At 42.9% G+C, this 23,872-nt stretch overlaps 1 protein-coding gene across 6 annotated transcripts in view; it reads left to right on the forward strand.

Annotated features, from left to right (window-relative positions):
- EXOC6 (exocyst complex component 6) overlaps window positions 1–23,872 on the forward strand; it is a 291,045-nt gene that overhangs the window by 65,020 nt on the left and 202,153 nt on the right. For all 6 annotated transcript variants that reach the window (XM_075612778.1, XM_075612772.1, XM_075612774.1 and 3 more), the window contains exons 5-6: window positions 19,544–19,589; window positions 23,483–23,687. In XM_075612778.1, coding sequence (XP_075468893.1) covers window positions 19,544–19,589; window positions 23,483–23,687 — 251 coding nt within the window. The remainder of the gene's footprint in view (window positions 1–19,543; window positions 19,590–23,482; window positions 23,688–23,872) is intronic.

A 23,872-nucleotide genomic window follows, 5' to 3' on the forward strand; every position in this document is an offset into this window, starting at 1 on the left:
TACTACTTTACATGGCACGTTTCAATGAACAGAAACTCGCACACTTGTCCCCACATTTGTACACCTTTCTATAATTTCATCAGCCCCCCTCGCTCTGCAATGGGGTTATTCTTTTTCACAAGTGCTCTATACAGTGCAGGATTCCAGGAGGCTGTGTGAATAGCGTTCACTGATTTCTTGGCTACACCAGAGGGTTTGAGTAATAGTTCCCTGTTAGCCGTCCTTGTGGCGTGCCACGTGTGGCACTTACGTGGTGCTCTTTTTTCAAAGGCCGTTTCTGAACAGTGACGACATACACACGGACAATATGTTTCAGATCAATCTTGATATTTGTCGTGTAATATGGAAACACAAACATGTCTCATACAATTTGTAGACAATTATACTTTAGTTTTGACCTCATCTCTGTTTTCATGTTATCTATTGAACTATTTTCATACTCTGGAACCTCTGGAGTCCACGCTGCTGCTGTGCTCGCTCATGCTTGGAGAGCGGTGATGTCACCAGCTCACCAAGCATGAGCGATCGTTGTCCTGCAACATTTTTAGAGCAGGAGTGGGGGGGGGGGGGGGGCGTGGCTATCACGGGAGGGTGTGTGTCATTGGCTGTTAGGGGCTGTCTGTGTTTCTGTGTATCTCTCTCTCTCATATATAAATATATATATCTCCCCCCCTTCCCTCATCTCTCTCCCCCCATCGCGCTCTCTCCCCCCCCCATTGCTCTCTCTCCCCCCTATTGCTCTCTCTCTCCCCTCCTTGCTCTTTCTCTCTCCCCCCCATTGCTCTCTCTCTCCCCCCTATTGCTCTCTCTCTATCTCTCTCTCCCCCCTTGCTTTCTCTCCCCCCTCTCTCACCATTCCCCTCTCTCTCTCCCTTCTCCTCCCCTCCCTTCTCCCCCCCCTTTCTCTCTCTCTCCCCCTTCCGCCTCCCCTCTCTCTCTCTCCCTCCCCCCCTCTCACTCTCTCCCTTCTCCCCCCAATCTCTCTCCCTTCTCCCCCTCTCTCTCTCCCTTCACCCCCCCTCTCTCTCTCTCCCTCCCTTTCCCCCCCTCTCATTCTCTCCCTTCTCCCCTCTCTCTCTGTCCTTTCTCCCCCCTCTCTCTCCTTTCTCCCCCCTCTCTCTCTCCTTTCTCCCCCCTCTCTCTCTCCCTTCTCCCCCCTCTCTCTCTCCCATCTCCCCCACCACATCACTCCGTTTGCCCCCCCACCACACAGCAGTGCTCCGTTTGCCCCCCCTCTGTCCGTTTGCCCACCCCTCAGTCCGTTTGCCCCCCCCCTCAGTCCGTTTGCCCCCCCAGTCCGTTTGCCCCCCCTCAGTCCGTTTGCCCCCCTCAGTCCGTCTGACCCTCCTCAGTCCGTTTGCCCCCCCCATCAGTCCGTTTGTCCCCCTCTCAGTCCATTTGCCCCCCCTCTCAGTCCGTTTGCCCCCCCTCTCAGTCCGTTTGCCCCCCCCTCTCAGTCCGTTTGCCCCCCCTCTCAGTCCGTTTGCCCCCCCTCTCAGTCAGTTTGCCCCCCCTCTAAGTCCATTAGCCTCCCTGCTTTCCACTTCTCTCTGCTGAATTCAGTGTCAGTGTGTGTGTGACAGCAGAGTAGAACACGCCCCCTCTCTCTTCCCATTTGTCAGAGCAGGGTCATATGACCCTGCTCTCAGCAGGAAAGTATCTCTCCCTTGTCTCCCCAAGCAGAACGCTTGGGAGAGCGTGTGTGCGCGCGAGCATGAGCGCGCGAGCACAGCGGGAGAGGGGATATGCTGATTCACATAGAAGAAGGTAAGCGCACCAAGCACATAGCGAGCTCAGCGCCAGCGGGGACTCAGCCTTAAAAGGTGAAATAGCTATAAAAGGCCACATAAAAATATGCATTGTGCTCAGGTTGCACAACTTTTATTTGGTCAAAATAAATAATGTTCATACAGTATACTGTATAACAGACAATTGACTGCTGTGACTACATACACTTTTTCCTGTTTACTGTATCACAGTCATGAACACGAATTAACCAAGGAGTACACTATATTAAACTTTTTATTCTTTACTATTTTGATCTTTATTATTTAGAAATTGTGCATAATGTTTAATCTGCACATAGTTACTAAGGGATTAAAGGAAAATTACTTGTGACATACATAAATAAATTTAGTAAGTTGAAATGCGTCAGTAAGGGTGTTCCTTTGTAAGAATACTATCATAATAACAAATTAAATGGGGGAAAATTAGGTGAATCCTTGATGGAAAAGGGAGACCAAAAAGCGCACCAGCACAAACGGAGCAGGAAGAAACCAGAACAAAAAAATGATTAAAAGGGCACTTTAATGTGGCAAAAGACCCATCCAATGCATTTCGAACGTCGCAGCGTTCTTTTTCAAGGATAAAACACAATGTGATAACATCCATTATATACCCTCTTACCTGTGGGCCATTTCGCGCCAAAAATCAGAACCTGATGACGTCATAACAGAGTGACTCAGTGCCGATCTAAGGGCAAAAGGAAGTACCAAAGGCAGTGTGGCCATTTTGGATGTGGGCAAACATAGGAACACAATAACAAAGCTTTATTGACCATTCCAGCAGAACAAAATACATTGCTGCTAACTGGACAAGCATATTTAAACGAAATAAAGCTATATTAAACTAAACTAATGCTTAATAAAGGGTACTATTATATCAAGGAAAAACATGAACAAGGTGGATTAAAAAACTAGCTGTGTTGCAACTAAGTTATATACAAAAAAAAAAAAAAAAGTTAAAAATAAAAACCTCTAGACATGATTAAAAAAATGTGCAAGAAAAGTAAATTTAAGGACATATTACACATACATACTGCATAACACAGATTGTGTACCTAAATCATAGGAACCAGGGAAATACAACCATTATAAAATATGAAGTATTATCCACAAGATACATCAAAGAACAATTTAAGCTTACATATTAGCATAATATTTGCATGATAAAGCATAGGTTCAAAGGTTATAATGCCAAGAATATAATGTCCAATATAATGACAATTGTCTTATTTAATCTGTATTACCAACTAATTACACCATAATACGTCTATCACAAAAATGTTTACAAAAAATGTGTTAGTTGCCAGTCAATGTTCAAGCCCATAGGGAAGCGCGTTTGGAGAGTGAAGATCCAATACGCCTCCCTACGGTCCAGAAGGTTGATATGATCACCTCCTCTAGATTTAGAAATAACTGATTCAATCCCCAAAAAGGAAAAATTATTAATTCCTCCCTGACCACATTCAGTGAAATGTTTTGAGACTGGATGATTAGTGTCTCTCAATTTTATGAGCCTTAAATGCTCTAACATCCTGACCTGATTGCCCCCCCCCATCAGTCCGTTTGTCCCCCTCTCAGTCCATTTGCCCCCCCTCTCAGTCCGTTTGCCCCCCCTCTCAGTCAGTTTGCCCCCCCCTCTCAGTCCGTTTGCCCCCCCTCTCAGTCAGTTTGCCCCCCCTCTAAGTCCATTAGCCTCCCTGCTTTCCACTTCTCTCTGCTGAATTCAGTGTCAGTGTGTGTGTGACAGCAGAGTAGAACACGCCCCCTCTCTCTTCCCATTTGTCAGAGCAGGGTCATATGACCCTGCTCTCAGCAGGAAAGTATCTCTCCCTTGTCTCCCCAAGCAGAACGCTTGGGAGAGCGTGTGTGCGCGCGAGCATGAGCGCGCGAGCACAGCGGGAGAGGGGATATGCTGATTCACATAGAAGAAGGTAAGCGCACCAAGCACATAGCGAGCTCAGCGCCAGCGGGGACTCAGCCTTAAAAGGTGAAATAGCTATAAAAGGCCACATAAAAATATGCATTGTGCTCAGGTTGCACAACTTTTATTTGGTCAAAATAAATAATGTTCATACAGTATACTGTATAACAGACAATTGACTGCTGTGACTACATACACTTTTTCCTGTTTACTGTATCACAGTCATGAACACGAATTAACCAAGGAGTACACTATATTAAACTTTTTATTCTTTACTATTTTGATCTTTATTATTTAGAAATTGTGCATAATGTTTAATCTGCACATAGTTACTAAGGGATTAAAGGAAAATTACTTGTGACATACATAAATAAATTTAGTAAGTTGAAATGCGTCAGTAAGGGTGTTCCTTTGTAAGAATACTATCATAATAACAAATTAAATGGGGGAAAATTAGGTGAATCCTTGATGGAGAAGGATTTAAGAGTGGTTGTAGACAGCAAGCTTAGCAATAGTGCCCAAAGTCATGCAGTAGCTGCTAAGGCAAGCTAGATCTTATCTTGCATTAAACGGACAATGGATGGAAGGGAAGTAAACATAATTGTGTCCCTTTACAAAGCATTAGTAAGGCCGTGCGTATAGTGCCCGCGACGGGCGACGGCGATGCGACGTCGCCCCAAAACAAATACATTGGCGCCGCGTGCGCTTATAGTAAGCGCGACAGCGACAATGCGACGGAGCGACGTCGCGTCGCCAAATTTGGAAGCTGGCAATATTTGATTTTTCAAGGGCTGTCGCCTCATGTGACAGCCCCTGAACCAATCAAATGCCAGAAAGCCAGCGACGCCGCCGCAAAGCAAAATATAACTTTTGCTAGCGGCAACGGGTGGCGTCGCCCGTCGCGGGCACTATATGCGCGGCCAAAGACTACACCTTGAATATGGAGTACAATTTTGGGCACCACTCAAAAAAAAACGACATTATGGAACTAGAAAAAGTGCAGAGACGAGCCACCAAATTAATAAAGGGGAGGGATAATCTGATTTATGAAGAGAGGCTAGCTAAATTAGATTAACACACACATTCCCAACAAGTTCAAAATACTACACCCACCACATCATGAATATATATATTCAGTGGTTGACAAATCCCCCAAAAATCTACTCGCCACACAAAAAAATCTACTTGCCACCTAGTACCAAACGTGTGCTGCTTGGGCCAATATTTACTCGCCCGGGGGTTAAATCCACTCGCCCGGGGCGAGCAAATGTATAGGTTTGTCGAACACTGTATATATTTATGTCAAAAAGAAATTAGATTTAATTACATCAGAAAAGAGGCGTCTAAGAAGGGATATGGTAACTATATAAAAATATATTCTGGGACAATACAAGGAGCTTTCAAAATAACTGTTCATCCCAAGCGCAGTGTAAATGACAGGGCCATCCCTTAAGGTTGGAGAAAAGGAGATTTCACCAGCAACAAAGGAAAGGGTTCTTTACAGTAAGGGCAGTTACAATGTGGAATGCATTACCCATGGGGACTGATGGCAGATACAATAGATTTGTTCAAAAAAAGGTAAGACGTCTTTTTAGAAAGGGAGGGTATATAGGGATATAGAAAATAAGTAAACATGGGAAGGATGGTGATCCAGGGAGAAATCTGATGGTCAATATTGGAGTCGAGAAGGAATTTATTTTCCCCCTTATGAGACTTCATTGGATGATATTTCACTGGGGTTTTTTGTTTGCCTTCCTCTGGATCAATATACTGTAAGTACAACTATAGGATAAAGTATCTGTCGTCTAAATTTAGGATAGGTTGAACTTGATGGACATATGTCTTTTTTCAATCTGATCTACTATGCAACTATGTAATTATGTAATAATATTTTTTCCTACTTCTGTGCCAGTGGGGAAAAAAAATTGACTGAAAGGTTCATCAGAAAATGTTTGATACCCACTTTCAACATTTCCTTAATCAGTTTCCCATATATTGGTTTTTGAAAATTATATGAAAATAAAACTGACAAATAGTAATGATAAGAGGTGCTGAATAAATGTGAGCACTTCAATTTATATCGTAGGTTACTTTTTTTGTTCTTTACAGCAGAGGGTAGTATTTCCTATTTTTTCAGCTAGATCCTATAATTAGCAGAATACAAATGTCTAAAAGCATTTTGTACTATTTTATTTTAATCCTAATAGAGGTATATTAGTATTTTATCTGGTAGTGTTAGGACATGCGAACAGGTGTCTGCCTTGTCGCAGCTCACAGGCTAACAATGCTTTGGCCAAAGGGTTAAACTAAATGACCCCTTTTCAAGAGAATATATAAGTATTTTACTGGGTATTTTTGTCATATTGGATGTAGCATTGGGCTTCTCTGTCGCTTGTTGTATACATATGCCACGCTCAATAGCACTCCTTTTTGACACTTATATACATATATATTTTGTGGGGGCTCAGGGGTTCCCAAAAAGAGCTTGCTGGGGTTTTGTGTGGTTTTTGTACTATTAGTATTACTATGGTATAACAATCGTAAAACATTTTTCTTTTTTTCATGTAACGCCTAATTTTGGTGTGTTAAAATAACCATCTTTATACTTTTAAACTGAAGTACTAGCCATCCAGTATGGGTTTGGCAACGATGTTCACTGCTATTTCGTCAGTTAACCCCTTCATTACCGTAGCGGTTAATAGCACTAAGGTAATGAAAGGGTTAACCCCTCCCGCTACCCTCCCGGTAGGTATAAACACCCACCAAGGGCCAAATGCCACCTTCACCCATCCTCGCTACCCACAATAAATAATTTAAAACACAGCAACCCTACTACCGACCTCCTCTACCCCCAACAAACCACCCAAACACATACAGTACAGTAATGGGCAAAATTACTATTATCCAGATATGGATAATAGTGCATTTGCCCATTATAAAATCAAACATTAGCCAGCCAGCATTAATAAAGTATATAAAATGTCTACTTACCCCTGCCATCATGAAGGGCATCCTCATGACCATACTTCACGTCCATGTCCTCTGATGACAGCAAGAATACATGGAAAAATATAATCTAATGGCCCCTAACCCCTTAATCACCTTAGCGGTTAATGACCGCTATAGTAATTAACGGGTTAACCCCCATCCCCCGCTATCCACCTGGGAGGCCTAAGCACCTACCCCGGACCCACTATACCCACCTGTACCCATTGATTGGTACAGTAGTATATCATACCCATATAATATGGGCATGATAAGCCACTATATCACTCAATGGTCAACCTAATAAAAATAATTAAGACCAAAAATACACAATAATCAAAGAAATACACAAGCACCTAAACATCCCAGCAATAAAAGAACTAAAAAGCCTCAACTACACATCAATTACATTAATCTATCACAAAAACAGCAAAATAATTCCAATTAACTTATTCCAAAACCTAAGAATACAAATAAATAAACAAACATCTATCCAACCAATCAATTAAAGAAATAAAATCAGTAGCCAACAAATCAATTAAATAAATAAAACCACTAGCCAAGAAAACAATTAATTCATTAAAAACGCTAACCAATCCTGAAATCTACTAAAAACAAGCCATCGAAATTCCAAACAATTGAATCCAAACAATAAAAACAAATAGAAAAAAATAACAATCAATAGTAAACAAGCATTTCAGCTCCGGGAACCCCCTGCTTTCTAAACAGAATTTAAAAAAAAGGAGGTTATAAACAGTAATACAGGTAGAACTACCCTTTAAAACGCATTGAACAGGGAGAAACTGACATGCACTGGTGGGCCCAGGTCCACCCTTTCATCTTACACCCAGTTGGTTTCCCAGCACCATGTTTCATGCCATCTCATTCTTTTCCTTTAGCTTTTTCCCCAGTACCACCATTTTTGTAGGATAAGACAAGGCAGCCAGTGGGAGACATTACACTCCTTAAATTACTTGTTCAGATGGCCTCAGACTGCATACTTCAGGCTCCAGGGCATGAAAAACAGCCATGGAAACCATTGCCAGACGGTGTCTTAGCACTGCTTAGTGAATATGTGCTGATATTTTAAAGGCTATTAACAATTTAGCAAAAGTGCAAAATGAACAAGGAATCTAAAATCTAAAATAGTACCAAAAATAATAATATTTGTAGAAAACCGGATTCCTTAACTTGTGACATTTTCCAGACCAAAATAAAAATGATATGCAGCTGTTAAGAGCCAAGGCAACCAAATGTTCCTGGGCATAGGGGCAGACTAAACCAGGTCTGTATGTATGTATGTATGTATGTATGTATGTATCTTTTGGTGAAAGCCCTCCTGAAGATAAATAGAATTAGAATAGAGACTGCAGGAGTAGGTGCTCGCTGGATGATCCGTGTTCTCCTCTCCAGAAAAAATTAAATCAAACCAAGCACCAAAACGACACAACAATTAAATAAACCAAGCTCCAAAACCACAATAATTAAATCAAACAAACACCAAAAAGACACAACAAGTAAATCAAACCAAACACCAAAACTACACAACAATGAAATAAATCAAGCACAAAAACTACACAACTTAAATAACCCAAGCACCAAAACTATACAATAATTAAATAAACCAAGCACCCAAACTACACAATAAATAAACCAAGCACTACACTACACAATAATCAAATAAACCAAGCACCACAACTACATAACAATTAAATAAACCAAGCACCAAAACTACACAATTATTAAACAAACCAAGCACCAAAACGACACAATAATTAAACAAACCAAGCACCAAAACTACACAAAAATTCAATAAAAACAAGAACCAAAAATACAAAACAAAACAATTAAATAGTAACAAGCATTTGCCAAAAAATGCATTGCCTGTCACTGTATTTATCTACAGACCAAAAGGGGCATAGATAAACACATTGGCTGTCAATGGGCAACCTCAAAAAAAAATACACAATGAAATAAAATACAATCAATGATTTTCTTACCATTGATGTCTTCACCCCCGTCCTACGAGAGCACCAACTCTTGACCCTCGACGCAATGCTCCTCAACATCCGATGCAAAGAAGTCCGTGATGACATCTTGAATGAAGAGACGTCTCCATGGTTAGTTCTTCATTCTTTTCTTCTTACCTCATTCTTTTCTTTTGTTTTCTTTACTTGTAATTCAATGGGCAGATGTTGTCTCGTCGTCTTCTTATGCTCAAATGAGACGGGACAGGTCTTATATAAGGCCTGGGATGTCACATTTGAGTGTCAAATGATACACCCCCATTCTGATTGGATGGTGTACCATGTGACAGATTCTTTTTTAAGGATGCGACGTCATCAAAAGGGAGGGAAGCCAGCCAATCAAGAAGGCTCTGCTTACCTCCTTTTAAGATGATGTCACCAAAAACAAAATGGCAGCCATCACATGTTACTGCACCAAATCGGATTGGGAGATATACCATGTGAGGCATCACATGGTACAGCCCCAATCTGATGAGTTGTAGTAAACCATGTGACAGCTTCCATTTTTTTAAAAAAGGATTTGACATCTCTTAAAGGGATGATGTCACATCCTTTAAAAAAAATGTTTTATTTTTAGGTTACCCATTGACTGCCATAGTGGCAAAGCATGCCCATATTATATGATAAATGTGAGGGTGGTTAGGCCTCCCGGGTGGGTAGCGGGGGAGGTGGGTTAACCCCTTAATTACTATTGTAATTACTAACAACTAAGGTGATTAAGGGGTTAGTGGCCATTAGTTTTTTTATTTTATTGTAATGTTCCTGCCCACGGAGGATGGAGAGGACGGGAGGAAGATGAGGACGGCCTTCATCCTGGCAGGGGTAAGTAGAACTTTTATTCACTTTATGTTTGCTGGTTTTATTTTTAATGGTCAAATGCACTATTATCCATATCTGGATAATAGTCATTTTGCCCATTACAGTACTGTATATGTTGGGGTTCGGGGGGAGCGGGGGTTGTATTTATTTTAATGTATTGCACTGTAATGTTATTTTTGGATGGGGAAATGCTCTATTAGCCATGTTTGGTTAATAGCACTTTTAGCCTTTCCTGTTGTTGGTACAGGGGGTGGGGGAAGGTAGTTACCCCAGGGTGGTGTTTAGGCCTTGCAGGAGGGTATTGCGAGGGGTTACCCCCTTCATTAACTTAGCGGTTGTAACCGCTAAGGTAATGAAGGGGTTAACTTCTACTGCCACCCTCCTCAAGGCCTAAACACCCACCCTAGGGCAAGTACAAGCTACACCCACCCCCTGTACCAACAACAAAGCAGTGCCTGCTATTTAACCCTTTTATTACCTTTCATTAGCCGCTAAGATAATGAAACTGGCTTCAATTTTATTTTTGCTGCACAGATTGATACCGGAGGCCTGCGGGACCCCTGGGTCTCTGGGGGAAGGGGGGAGGGGGGACCCGCAGACCCCTGGGGGTTCCTCCGGTGGGTCCCCGCCGGCCTCGGTATCAATCCTGTGCTTTAAAAATAACAAATATGCTTTTATGCTTCTTGCAATATCTTTAGTAGGCATCAAAATATTGCAAGTTTTTAAAGTACAGTATGCTTATCACCGCTTAGAATAGCAGTTTCTGGCAAAAAAAAAGCGATTTGGGGCTTTTTTTGGCTTCTCGTACGACTTTGTTTTGTCAGTGTTAAAGCTCGATAAAAAGCCGTTAGAGCGCGATACTGCCCTGTTATCAGAGTTTAGTGAATAGCAAAACAGGCAGTATCGCGATTTGAGGGCATGTAATGTGCATTAAGCCACTTATCGATGTTTAGTGAATGAGCCCCATTGATTATTTTCATGCTCTTCATGTGAAGCATAGTCATCTTCTTTTTGGGTACTGTGGCAGGACGGCCTCGCAGCAGGATCAGTAAGACGCTAGACGCTGTGTTAAGTTTTAACTTTAGTGGTTTATTTGCCACCAAACAGCAACCAAAACATTGGGGCTATTGCCCCTTTAAGGCAAAACACAAAAATAATGAAATAAAATCCTATCCCTGTCAGGGAAACTAACTGACCTTTGTGGTGGCCCTTACTAACGGGGCCACCAGCTAAGCTGGTTGTCAGCCCAAAACATGCCCTGGTTTCTGGAACAAAGTAACAGTCTCTGCACAGAACAAATAAAGTGTTTGTCTCTTATCTGTCAGTCCTGGTCTTTTCCTTGGTGTGATTCCCAGCTGGACCCCGCAGGCCTGCTTCTCTCAGTCCTAGGGTCCAATACAGCCAGACTCTCCCCGGCTGGGAGAGCTTTCACTTCCCCTCTCTCTGTGGAGTAAAGCACTCTCTCTGTATAGCAGCTTCCTGTGTCTTTTAAGGCACTTGTTTCACAGATGAGGCCAGCCCCTGATTAATCAGTTTTCCGCTGCTGCACTCTCTCTCTGAGGAGATTAACGCCCTGCGTACTGGCTGCAGCGACTCTCAATTCCCTGTTCCAGCCTACTGAGTCAGTGACTCTGTCACAGTACTTAGAGCACCGGATACGGGACTGGTTCCCATACTTCACTACTTATTACATCCCAGCCTTGGCCTTTTTTTTAACGATAGTGAAAGGTTCGAAAATGGTGCTCACTTACGCATAGTTTGAAACATGCCATTATCATATGTGTGTTATGTAACTCCTCCTCCAAAATTGGTGCCGCCCTGAACTTCTCTCTTTCGGATCAGTCCGTACCGCGCATCGGCCCTTCCCACCTGGCGCACCGAGACGAATACAAGGATAACAGTTCTATATAACAGTGTAACTTTTCCATACAAAGGGTGTTTACCAAACCCCCACATCTCACGGATTTCGTTTCAATACAACGAATGGGGTTCTTTGCAATGCATCTGATCTCAGACTCATTATTAGAGAGGGTTGGGGTTCCTTACAATGCATCTGATCTCAGACTCATTATTAGAGAGGGTTGGGGTTCCTTACAATGCATCTGATCTCAGACTCATTATTAGAGAGGGTTGGGGTTCCTTACAATGCATCTGATCTCAGACTCATTATTAGAGAGGGTTGGGGTTCCTTACAATGCATCTGATCTCAGACTCATTATTAGAGAGGGTTGGGGTTCCTTACAATGCATCTGATCTCAGACACGCTATTAGAGAGGGTTGGGGTTCCTTACCAAACCCCTACATCTCACAGATTTCGGTTCAATACAACGAATGGGGTTCCTTGCAATGTATCTAATCTCAGACTCATTATTAGAGAGGGTTGGAGTTCCTTACAATTCATCTGATCTCAGACATGCTATTAGAGAGGGTTGGGGTTCCTTGCAATGCATCTAATCTCAGACACTATTAGAGAGGGTTGGGGCTCCTTTCAATGCATCTGATCTCAGACTCATTATTAGAGAGGGTTGGGGTTCCTTACAATTCATCTGATCTCAGACATGCTATTAGAGAGGGTTGGGGTTCCATGCAATGCATCTAATCTCAGACTGGCAATTAGAGAGGGTTGGGGTTCCTTGCAATGCATCTTATCTCAGACACTATTAGAGAGGGTTGGGGTTCCTTACAATGCATTGGATCTCATACTCGCAATTAGAGAGGGCTGGGGTTCCTTACAATGCATCTGATCTCAGACGCGCTATTAGAGATGGTTGGGGTTCCTTACAATGCTCGACGAAGCAAGTTAACCCTATCTTGCAAAAAGCGTTGAGTGGAAGAGGAGGAGGAGGCAATCCGTTCCCGGTTGATCGTCACGCCAGACGCCGACTCCAGTCAAGCTGCACGAGAACCCCAGCGGCCGCTTGTGGGGACCGTCAGAGACTGCCAGAGACGGAGGAGATGCACACCGGACAGCATTGGCTGTAAAGATACCTTTATGTGCCCTGAGTGGCAGTACAGAGTGTGAGTACGCCCTCAGGGGGGCTTTTTTATGTGTCATTTATTAAAGGTGTTTTATATTAGTACACCATCAGCCCCTTCTTTGTCTCCTTCCCCCCCTTCCCGTATTTCTTCCCCACCAGCTCTAGCTTGGCTACCAGGCAGTTCATCATCTGAAGCTGCTGCAGAACACCATTGGTCAAATCTAGGACACACTCCCTCATCCCTTGCGTTTTCTGTTCCTTACAATGCATCTGATCTCAGACACACTATTAGAGAGGGTTGGGGCTCCTTAGAATGCATCTGATCCCAGACGCGCTATTAGAGAGGGTTGGGATTTCTTACAATGCATCTGATCTCATACACGCTATTAGAGAGGGTTGGGGTTCCTTACAATGCATCTTATCTCAGACACGATGTTGGAGAGGGGTTGGGGTTCCTTACAATGCATCTGATCTCAGACACGCTATTACAGAGGGTTGGGGCTCCTTAGAATGCATCTGATCTCAGATGTGCTATTAGAGAGGGTTGGGGTTCCTTACAATGCATCTGATCTCAGACGCGCTATTAGAGAGGGTTGGGGTTCCTTACAATGCATCTGATCTGAGATGCGCTATTAGAGAGGGTTGGATGTTCCTTACAATGCATCTGATCTCAGGTGCGCTATTAGAGATGGTTGGGGTCCCTTACAATGCATCTGATCTCAAACGCGCTATTAGAGGGGGTTGGGGTTCCTTACAATGCATCTGATCTCAGGTGTTCTATTAGAGAGGGTTGGGGTTCCTTACAATGCATCTGATCCCAGACGCGTTATTAGAGAGGGTTGGGTTTCCTTACAATGCATCTGATCTGAGATGCGCTATTAGAGAGGGTTGGGGCTCCTTACAATGCATCTGATCTCAGAGGTGCTATTAGAGAGGGTTGGGGGTTCCTTACAATGCATCTGATCCCAGGTGTTCTATTAGAAAGGGTTGGGGTTCCTTACAATGCATCTGATCTCAGACGCGCTATTAGAGAGGGTTGGGGTTCCTTACAATGCATCTGATCTCAGGTGCGCAAATAGAGAGGGTTGGGGTTCCTTACAATGCATCTGAACTCAGATACGCTATTAGAGAGGGTTGGGGGTCCGCAGAATTTCTCAATATAATTTTAGGGTTTCTTAACCAAAAGGAGGTTAAAAAAAACACTGGACAAGTGAGAGCAAGAAAAAGGTAATAAAAGTATATGCGAATACAAAGCTCTCAGAGAAGTTAATAAACAGCATATGTAAACAAAAATAAAATATTTTAGTATTGATACAACACAAAATAAACATATTGCCATTACTATTAGCAAATTTTAGTCAAATATGTTCCAAAGGTACGGTGTCTAAGGTACAAACAGGTGGCCTTCACATATATAGTCTGATCTAGGGACAATAATCCGCTACTGCTCATAAGCATTCCAATTATCTAATGATTCCACTTCATACAAAGTGTCAAGGTATTACTAGACTGTCATAACTATTTCACAATAGTAAATCCAGCTTTGTCTGCAGCCCTCCCATGAGATACCAAACAATGTGGGGACAAGTGGCTACCAACTCGGTTCACATATTTGATGAACCCCCTGGTGTGGTGTAGACATCCGGTGATAACATAAATGTTTTTCGCCTCTCTAAGTGGAGCAGTTTACAAAACGTTCAGTTTCAAAGGAAGCAGGACAATGTAAAGTCCTTGTTCAGACCATGTGGTGCCAACGCGTCTAGATTACAGATCCACCATGCCTCGCGCTGCAGGAGTAGTCTGTCTCAATCACCATTTCTTTTGGGTCTAGGCATGAAGTCAGTGTGGGTATCTGATGTATGAATTCGGCAAAATGCTTGGCTATGGACTTTTTCATGAGTTTCTCCAATGGCAGTGTGCTACAGTAAGTAGTGCCTGCTTCACAGCAGTGCGATGTTGTGAAATGCATTTCCTCAGCATCGTTTTACTCTTGCCAATGTACAAGTCACATGGGCATTTGATGTTATAGACCAGTGGTCCCCAACTCCAGTCCTCAAGAACCCCCACCAGGTCAGGTATTAAAGATATCTCTGCTTAAACACAGGTGGCTCAATCAGTTTGATTGAGTCATCTGTGCTGAAGTAGGGATATCCTTAAAACCTAACCTATTCATGTTCTTGAGGGCTTGGGTTGGGGACCATTGATATAAACAACACACTTGCTGTAGTATTTTAATCTATGTACAATTTCAATTTTGTAACCAGTAATTGTATTATTAAACAAAGCACCTTCCTGGTTTCACTGTCATAGAAAGGGGAGAACTGGCGCACAATCCAATGAAGTGGGTCCCAGGGTAGACAAAAATAATAGTTTATTGGTAAAACAGCATCCAACAAACGGAGGAGAGCAACCTCCTACGCGTTTCATGTACGGTTGTACACTTTATCAAGGAGTATAAAGTGTACAACCGTACATGAAACGCGTAGGAGGTTGCTCTCCTCCGTTTGTTGGATGCTGTTTTACCAATAAACTATTATTTTTGTCTCCCTGGGACCCACTTCATTGGATTGTGCGCCAGTTCTCCCCTTTCTTCTACAGTTGTCCGCATCTACTCGGCTGCATGTCTTGCAGGAATTTGGATCTGCGCAGTATGTGAGTACTTTTCAAATCTTTTGGAGGGGGAACATCCCGCCCCTACCTCAGGGATCATTTGGCCCCACAGAGATGGTTATGTCCTATTAGCCTGAGTCCATTTTCCACTATTAATGTGATCAAGCATTTGAGCGCAGTTGTCACCACAAATTCTACATGGTTTCACTGTCAGCCATGTTTTGTTACCAGCAGTACTTAAATCATATGTGTCAGTTTTGACCAATACATGTCTTAAGTTAGATCCTCTCTTGAAACAAAACAGGATGTGGAGCTCCTATTTGCATTTGTATATAATGTATAACCTTGCTCACTATGTAACTGTGTATTTGTAACCATGTATCTGTCATCATAACTCTGTGCCCAGGACCTATTTAAAAACGAGAGGTAACTCTCAATGTATTACTTCCTGGTAACACATTTTATAAATAATTAAATAATTTCCAGGATTGGGTCAGTGCTCAGAATGTGCCAGTGTTTAAGAACTGACTTTTTAGTGAAGCTAGAGGCAGTTATACAGGTGCTTGTAAAGCAAAACTGATCTACATTGATTTCTTTTCAGGTGTTTAAGCAAATCCTGGCGTGTAGCCAAAGGGCTTTATCAATAGCAGTTTTGACTTCAGTCTTATAATAACCACTTGCTTTCAAAACCCTTTTCCATTGCTACAAGTGCTTGATTAAAGCTTGTAATCCTGAGTGCCCTAACTAACTAGGAATAGGGCAATCCCTTCATTAATAGTACTGCATGAAAGCTTTTTACATGCAAGAGTGTGTTCTGAAACATACATGTTTGTAAACCCCTATCAGTCACGTATACTGTCACATCAAGATAAATAATTACCAATTCACTATAGGCAAGCGTAAAGCGCTTAGCAATGATATTGAGACCATCAATGGAAAGATGTAATTGGTCAATAGTACCTATGTAGTGGACATAGCGGGTTATCCGTTAATGTGGTTGTGGCAATTAGTTCAGTGGTAGGAAGGCAGCGGGCACTCAAGAAGTTGAAGAATAGGTTTCTTCCTACCTGTTTCGGTCCCAGCAGGGATCGTCATTAGGACTTGGGGAAACCAATTAGGGCACTACTGCACGGAATCTCCCATTGACTTAAATTGTAGTTTCTGTACATTAGCTCTTGATTGGCGCTACTGATCTTTAATGGATAACCCCCACCTTATTCTTTAAAGTTTGATATCGCAGGGCCGGCACTATCGTATGGGAAGCCCCAGGACTTGTGGTAATACAGGATCGCACACTGTCACATTTTATACAATAAGGCCCATAAAATCTAGTGTGCTCTAAAAAGTGTTATGATGAAGAATGTCTATTCATACATATTTATGTAAATATTGACATAAGCGTGGGTCGCATTTGACCCCGATGCTGTTTCACAGAGCGGCAGAAAAAAGTTTTGTTCAAAGCACAAGTCATTTTTGTGGAGAATAACATCAATGAGCGAGAGTAAAAACGCATAGGGGGCTTCCTGATGGGCTCGGATGGTTAACGATAATGGTTTGATAGCATATATCCCTTCACTATGTGAGATATTTGTGTACAAACTTGAAACATCTGTGGTGAATAATATTAGATCATTGGAGTCACCAGAAATGTTACCCAACTTAGGCTGCATCCACGCTAGCGCTGACCTGCCTGAGTTTACTTCTAGCAATCTTCATCCTCCCGTCCCCGCTCACGCGGCGCGCTCGTGCGCGGGCACGTAAGCTCTCCCAAGCTTGGTGCTTGGGGAGACAAGAGAGTTTGACTTTGGAGCTCAGAGCAGGGTCACATACCCCCTGCTCTGATCAATGGGGAGAGAGAGGCAGTATAGGCTGAGTGGACAGAGCGGAGAGAGGTGGAAGGGAAGAGAGCGGAGGGAGGTGGAAGTGGGGGCAGAGAGAGGTGGAAGGGGGGAGAGCAGAGAGAGGTGGAAGGGGGGGGGAGAGCTGAGAGAGAGGTGGAAGGGGGAGGGGGAGTGGAGAGGGGCAAAGGGGCGGAGAGAGGTGGAAGGGGGAGCGGAGAGAGGTGAAGGGGGGAGCGGAGAGAGGTGGAAGGGGGGAGCAGAGAGGTGGAAGGGGGGAGAGCGGGAGAGGTGGAAGGGGGAGGGGGAGCAGAGAGAGGGGCAAAGGGGGGGAGAGTGGAGAGAGGTGGAAGGGGAGCGGAGAGAGGTGAAGGGGGGAGCAGAGAGAGGTGGAAGGGGGGGGAGCAGAGAGGTGGAAGGGGGGAGAGCGGGAGAGGTGGAAGGGGGAGCGGAGAGAGGTGGAAGGGGGGAGAGAGAGGTGGAAGAGGGGGAGAGAGGGGGGGAGAGAGAGGGGGGGGAGAGAGAGAAGGGGGGAGAGAGAGGAAGGAAGGGGGAGAGAGGAGGGAAAGGGGGAGAGAGAGGAGGGAAGGGGGAGAGAGAGGAGGGATTTTGTAGGAAGTGGAAGGGCATCCAAGTGAAAATGGCAGAAAGGCAGGCAGGGATATTGGTGGAAAATTCAGGTGAGAATAGTTGGAAGGAGAAATAGATTTGGATGTTGTCTGCAAACAAATGGACGTTGAATCCATGGGAGGAGATGAGGTCAAAGAGGGGGGCAGTGTAGAAAAGAGGAGAGGACCAAGGACGGAGCCTTAGAGCATGCCCAATTGGAGGCTGGTGGTCGGAGAGGATGAATTGTTGTCGGAGAGGATGAATTGTTGAAGATGACAGAGTAGGAGCAGCGGTAGAGATAGGACGAGAGCCAAGAGAGGGCGGTTTCAGTGATGCCAAGATGAGAGTGAGGTGATCAACGGTGTCAAAGGCTGAAGAGCGGTAAAGGAGGATGAGGATGGAGGAGGGTTTGGAGTGGCGAGCTTGGGAGAGAAAGTTGTGGATGGTGAGGAGGGCAATTTCAGTAGAGTGTGAGGGAAGGAAACCAGACTGGGCAATGAGAAGGATGGAATGGGTGTGAATGAAGGTGGAGAGTTGGTTGTGAACGATATGCTCAAGGAGTTTGGAGACATATGAGAGGAGTGAGATAGGGCAAAAGTTTGAGGTTAGGGCAGGGTCGAGATATTTTTTTGAGGAGAGGGATGACTACTGCAGTTTTGAAGGAGTGTGGATATATGGAGAGGTTGAAGAAGGAGGAGAGATAGGGGAGGAGTGGGAGGAGAGGAGGGAGGGTGGAGTGTGGAATATGGTCAGAAGGGGATGTGATGGGGTGAGAGGGTTTGATGATTGAGAGGAGATCATCATCAGAGGTTTGGCAGAAGGAGGGTAAGGAGTGGGTGGGGGTGGTGGATGGAGAGGGGAGGGGGGGCTGCGGTGGTGAAAGAAGCATGGATGTTGTTAATTTTTGGTGAGAAGTAGGAGGCAAAGTCCATGGCTGGGAGGGGTTGGGTGGCTTAGGCAAGAGGGTTGGGAAGGGTTGTACCAGATTGTTTACAGTTGGCATGGATGAGGTGACAGTGATTTGATAAGGGTGTTATAGTAAATTTGTTTTTGCGATTTGAGAGTGGAGGTTTATTGCTTGAACTTTGAGTACTCAGGTACTTTGAGTGGTCCTGTCTAAAAAAACTAGAGCGTGCAGAAGAAGTTGCAGAATTGACAGATTGTACAGTATCAGTTTGGAGCAGTGTACTATGAAAGTCTATGTCTGTTGCTGGTCTAATACCATGTCTGTGGAACTGCCAACTTAGCAAGGGTTTCCTATATCTGGCATCAAGTCCCTGGAACCAGCTGTAAACCCTTATAATTTGATATACTGTGCTGATCTTAGATATCTAGTCAATAGTTTTATCAGATTTAAGGGTATCTTGGTATTCAGCTTCTTTTCTTTCTGTTTTTCGGGTAGTTAAGTATTGTTAAAGAAGCAGGTGGTCTTGGCAACTCCATTTGTGTCTACCAAACAAGGTATTTCATAGTGAGCTATAGGAAATTGCACAGTTCTTTACATTCATCCAAGGCCTTGCTGATGGGTTGATAAAACATTTCTGCTGTTGTACAACTTCACGTACCTTATTTCACCTTATCTTGCTACAATAAGAATTAGCCGCCTAACTCTCATTACACATACTGTATATATTTGTATGGATATGTGCAATGCCATACCTTTCTACGATTATTTTCTGAAGAACGACTATGATTTTATTCATTTATCCCTGCTCGGAGATTATATTGCTGATGAAATGAATGACCTCTTCATTAAAATGTGTGAAAACGTGTGGAAAAACATCCCAAAAAATAAAGTCAATAAGATATTTCGATTTCCCAGTTGAATTTTAAAGTATAGGCCATATTATGGCCCATGTTTACTAAGCGGTGTTATGCTATAAGATGCCTTGCAGCACTTAGAGAATCCCGGCACACGTGTCATTGTATTTGTACTTCTTACTCATTTTTGTTAAATTTTCTTCTTTTTTAGCATTGGAAATGTACAGCAAACTGAAGGAACAGATGAATGGAAAACGGTGAGTTTAATGCTGTGCTTTGTAATAAATGCTTTGAGGAAATTAACCCAATTTCACTGTTTAGTGATACTTCCTTGGGAATTTCTCTTCTATGTTAATTTAGCTAATGGAAACATTTTAACCTTATTAAAGACGTCTACATCTAGTAATGCATGTCTGACTTAGTGGTCTATTCATCAAATACAAATATCACGTGTGAGCACATTGACATGTCTCAGACAGGTCCGACCTTGCACTATTATCTCTGAGCATGCAGTGCTTCCACTGCAGCCAGGATTATGGGAAATGACATGCAAATGAGCACACAGTGTAACTGTGACACTGTGTGCTCATTTGCATGTCATTTCCCAGAATCCCTGGCTGCAGTGGAAGCACTGTATGCTAAGAGATAATGGTGCAAGGTAGGGTTTGCAAACCTGCCTGAGACGTGTACGTGCTCACAAGTGATATTTGTATTTGCTTTACACTGTACGGGGGCAGGTTTTTGTCACTTTTGTACCCACCATAACTTCTATAATGTGTGGTTGGTCTATTCATCAAAGTCTTCAGGCTGCAAAACTGGTGGTAAAACAGCACCAAACATTTTACAAGAAAGCTCATTGAAACCAAAGATAGTCTTCTCCTTCATAAACCTGGGCCATTTCCTGCGCCACGGTTCTGCCGATATTACAGTCTGAGCGTTTGATAAACAGACACTTTCATGCCTTGTTTTGCGGCATTGCCCAAGGTTTGTAATGGTTCACACAACGGCCCATATTTACTAAGCTGTGCTACTCCTTTTCACGCTGGAACTATGATCCATTCAAGTGAATACGCTGTACCGGTGTGTCCTGGTGCTTGGTATCTTATTGAATAGCAATCGCTTCGTAATTATGGGCCCAAGTCTAAATCTTGGAAATGTATACTCGGGTTCCATGTATTTCTCAGTATGGTCTTGACCGTGAACAGATGTCGCATATTAATAGAGCAATTTGTCAAAAGCTTAATGAAGGGGTTCAAGAAAACAATTTTTAGTTAAACAGCATGAAATGTAATGAAAATATAATAACAGGAGATGGAATATTATCCTTTAATATTTTATATCATCTAAAACAATTTAAGGAGCAGCAATAAATTAGATCCATAGGGAGCACAGTTGGAATGTAGAAATAATGATCTCTTCCTAGTTCATTAATATCTGCGTAATCTATCATAACACATTCTAAATGAATTTACAGTTTAAACAGCAAGACAATTGCCCTTGTACAGTATGTGCCCTTCACAAAGAACTATAGATCATCAGTGACTTTCACCAGTTTTACCTTTTGAAAACAATTATTATAACGGGGCTTTTTTTTTTGTCTTAATGCATCTCTTTCAAACTGTGCTGATTGGTTATGTTTGTTCATTAGTTCCCGATCTAGGATTTTGTTTGACAGGTAAACTGAATAAGTTGGCAAGGTTCATAAACTAGAGTAAACCCATACTACTCTGGTTAGGGGAGAATTCACATGACCTCTTTTAGTGCCCATCTAAAAGTGCCACCGACATTGTTGCACCACAGTTACAGTACATGTCTCACTGACCACTTGACCGTGATCCCTCCATTACCCTGAATGAAAGGGGAACGCCTTCTCTTTTGTTCATATCGCTGATGCAGAGTGATCAGCCGTAATAATGGCAGAACATGGCATGCGTAAGAAAGCAAAAAGTGCTGGCTCTTGTGGTGTTCTTGCTACAGCTAGAAACTATTGGAAAGGCAACTAGGAAAAGTTACAAGTGGACAGCACATTCAGAACACGTTTTCCTTGCACATAGCCTGCCTATTGTGTATACACAATACTGTATTGTCGTACATAGAACCTAGATGCTCTCTTGCCCAATAAAGCACAATAGTGCTCGCCACGTTTTATTAGCCATTTCAGTGGGCTACATATAGACCCTCAACCATCTGCTACATCAGGGGTGCTCAACTCCAGTCCTCAAGACCCCCCAAACAGGTCACGTTTTAAAGATATACCAGCTTCAGCACAGGTGGCTCAATCAGTGGCTCAGTCAGACGTTTTGCAGCGCAAACATCTCCTGCCCATCCACGTAATGCAGCGCAAACATCTCCTGCCCATCCACGTAATGCAGCGCAAACATCTCCTGCCCATCCACGTAATGCAGCGCAAACATCTCCTGCCCATCCACGTAATGCAGCGCAAACATCTCCTGCCCATCCACGTAATGCAGCGCAAACATCTCCTGCCCATCCACGTAATGCAGCGCAAACATCTCCTGCCCATCCACGTAATGCAGCGCAAACATCTCCTGCCCATCCACGTAATGCAGGCCTGGTCTGGGTGAAATCCAAGCCAACAGCCGGATTGTCGCTTTTGCGCCCGGTGCCTGGCCCAGAAGACTATTGAAGCCCTGTGACCCAGATCTGCGTACAACTAGGGGTTAAAGGAGACAACAATTCAACAACTCTGCACCTGAAGCCCCCATACACGCGGTGAACATACAACTTACACGTATCTGAATGCGAGCGCCCTATATGCTTCACCGCGTCGCTATTGAACCCCAACCTTACTGGCTCCGATGCGAAATAAATGCGCGCCACAACATTTTGCATTTGCACCTGCTCTCTCCAGGCATCTTTTAAGAACGCCCGCAAATTGGAAACGGGAGGAGGGCAGCCCTGTTTTAAGGATAGAATAAGCAATTTGATTTTGTGTTAAAAAGTGCAAATATTCTGTTAAAAACAATGCTTTCAGAAACACGTCCTATTATTATCTAAATAGGTTAGAAACCAATAGAAACATAGCAATACATTCTGAAATATCAAATGCAAGTGTGGTAGCATAAATCCTGACCTGCAAATGACCTACAAATTAAAGAGACTTAAGGCAGCATCAGAACAGATGTTTAAAGGGCAGGGCCTTGAGCTGCAAATATATATAATTAGCAAGGGGCTCAAGAATGGGTTTAAGTTGGATTATGCTAATTCTGATTCCAGCAACAGCATTCAAAAACCTTCCAGATGAACCAACAGTGTTCTGATAAGCTGATTTGTATAATTTGAATAAAAGCGTTTATATGATTTTAATGCCGCTATGGAATTATCTCCCGAGAGGTCACACCATGTGGCTCTGCTCTTCTACAAACTGGATGAAAGAGTTCTAAAACTCGTCTAAGACATTCTAATTTAAGGCTTACACAAATCCACACATTCCCACTTCCAGCAACCACGTTATTTATGTTAACTTCTTGCCAGTGTGATCCCATTAACCAGAATGTCAGTTCTGTGCAGAAGTAAGGTTGGTTATTTCATCTCATATGGTTTATAGATATACGATACAAGTGGAAATATATACTATTACTTAGATGGGGAACTTTGTGAAGCACTGTTGTCATTGTTGGCACTATATAAATAAAAATATACATACATACATGTGTATATATTAAAAGCTACCAAATGTTCTTGTATACACAAGACAGCCCCTGTTTACAAAGTCCTCTACAGCACAAACACTGTCGGTCAAAAAGGATGGAAAACGGTTGACAGGGTTGTAAAAACCACAAAAGCTATGCTTTTGTAAAAAAAATATATATATACTGTATATATATATAGACTTATCACAGATTACGCTTTTAAAGACCCCTTACTCTATTGCTTTTTCACATAAACGTGTTTATTTATATATATATATATCATATAATACCTGAAAGGTAAAGAGACAAAAGCACTCAGTAGTTCAGTAATGAAAAAATGTATTAAAGTACACAAATACTTGCACAAAAAGTCCAACGTTTCGATCCCGGAGAGAGATCTTTATCTTTATATATATATATGTATATAGTGTGTTTCAGTGTGAGTGTATAGATTTGTTTTTTGATGACTATTTATATTGTGCATTTTCCCTCAACAGATACTATTCTGCCCTAAAAACAATGGAACAGCTAGAAAACATTTATCTCCCTAAAGTTGCCCAGTATCGTTTTTGCCAGATAATGGGGGAAAATCTTCCCAAGCTGCGCCAGGAGATAAAGGAAATTTCCATGTCCGGTCTCAAAGACTTCTTAGAGAGCATCAGGAAGCATTCGGACAAAATCGGGGAGACTGCTATGAAGCAGGTAAGTCTAAATGCACCTCCCGCCTGGTTATACGTATGGCAATGTAAGGGTTATTTGTAGACATTGCACACATTCCGTTTTTGGGACTCGTGTGCAAAATGAAACTTTCCTGGAATACCTTGATAGGTTAAAATGTGGTCTTAACGTTCCCATTTATAGCGTATGATGGGAATCCTAGGTTATTG

This window comes from Ascaphus truei, chromosome 8 (assembly GCF_040206685.1).
Source record: "Ascaphus truei isolate aAscTru1 chromosome 8, aAscTru1.hap1, whole genome shotgun sequence".
Classification (NCBI taxonomy): Eukaryota; Metazoa; Chordata; class Amphibia; order Anura; family Ascaphidae; genus Ascaphus; species Ascaphus truei.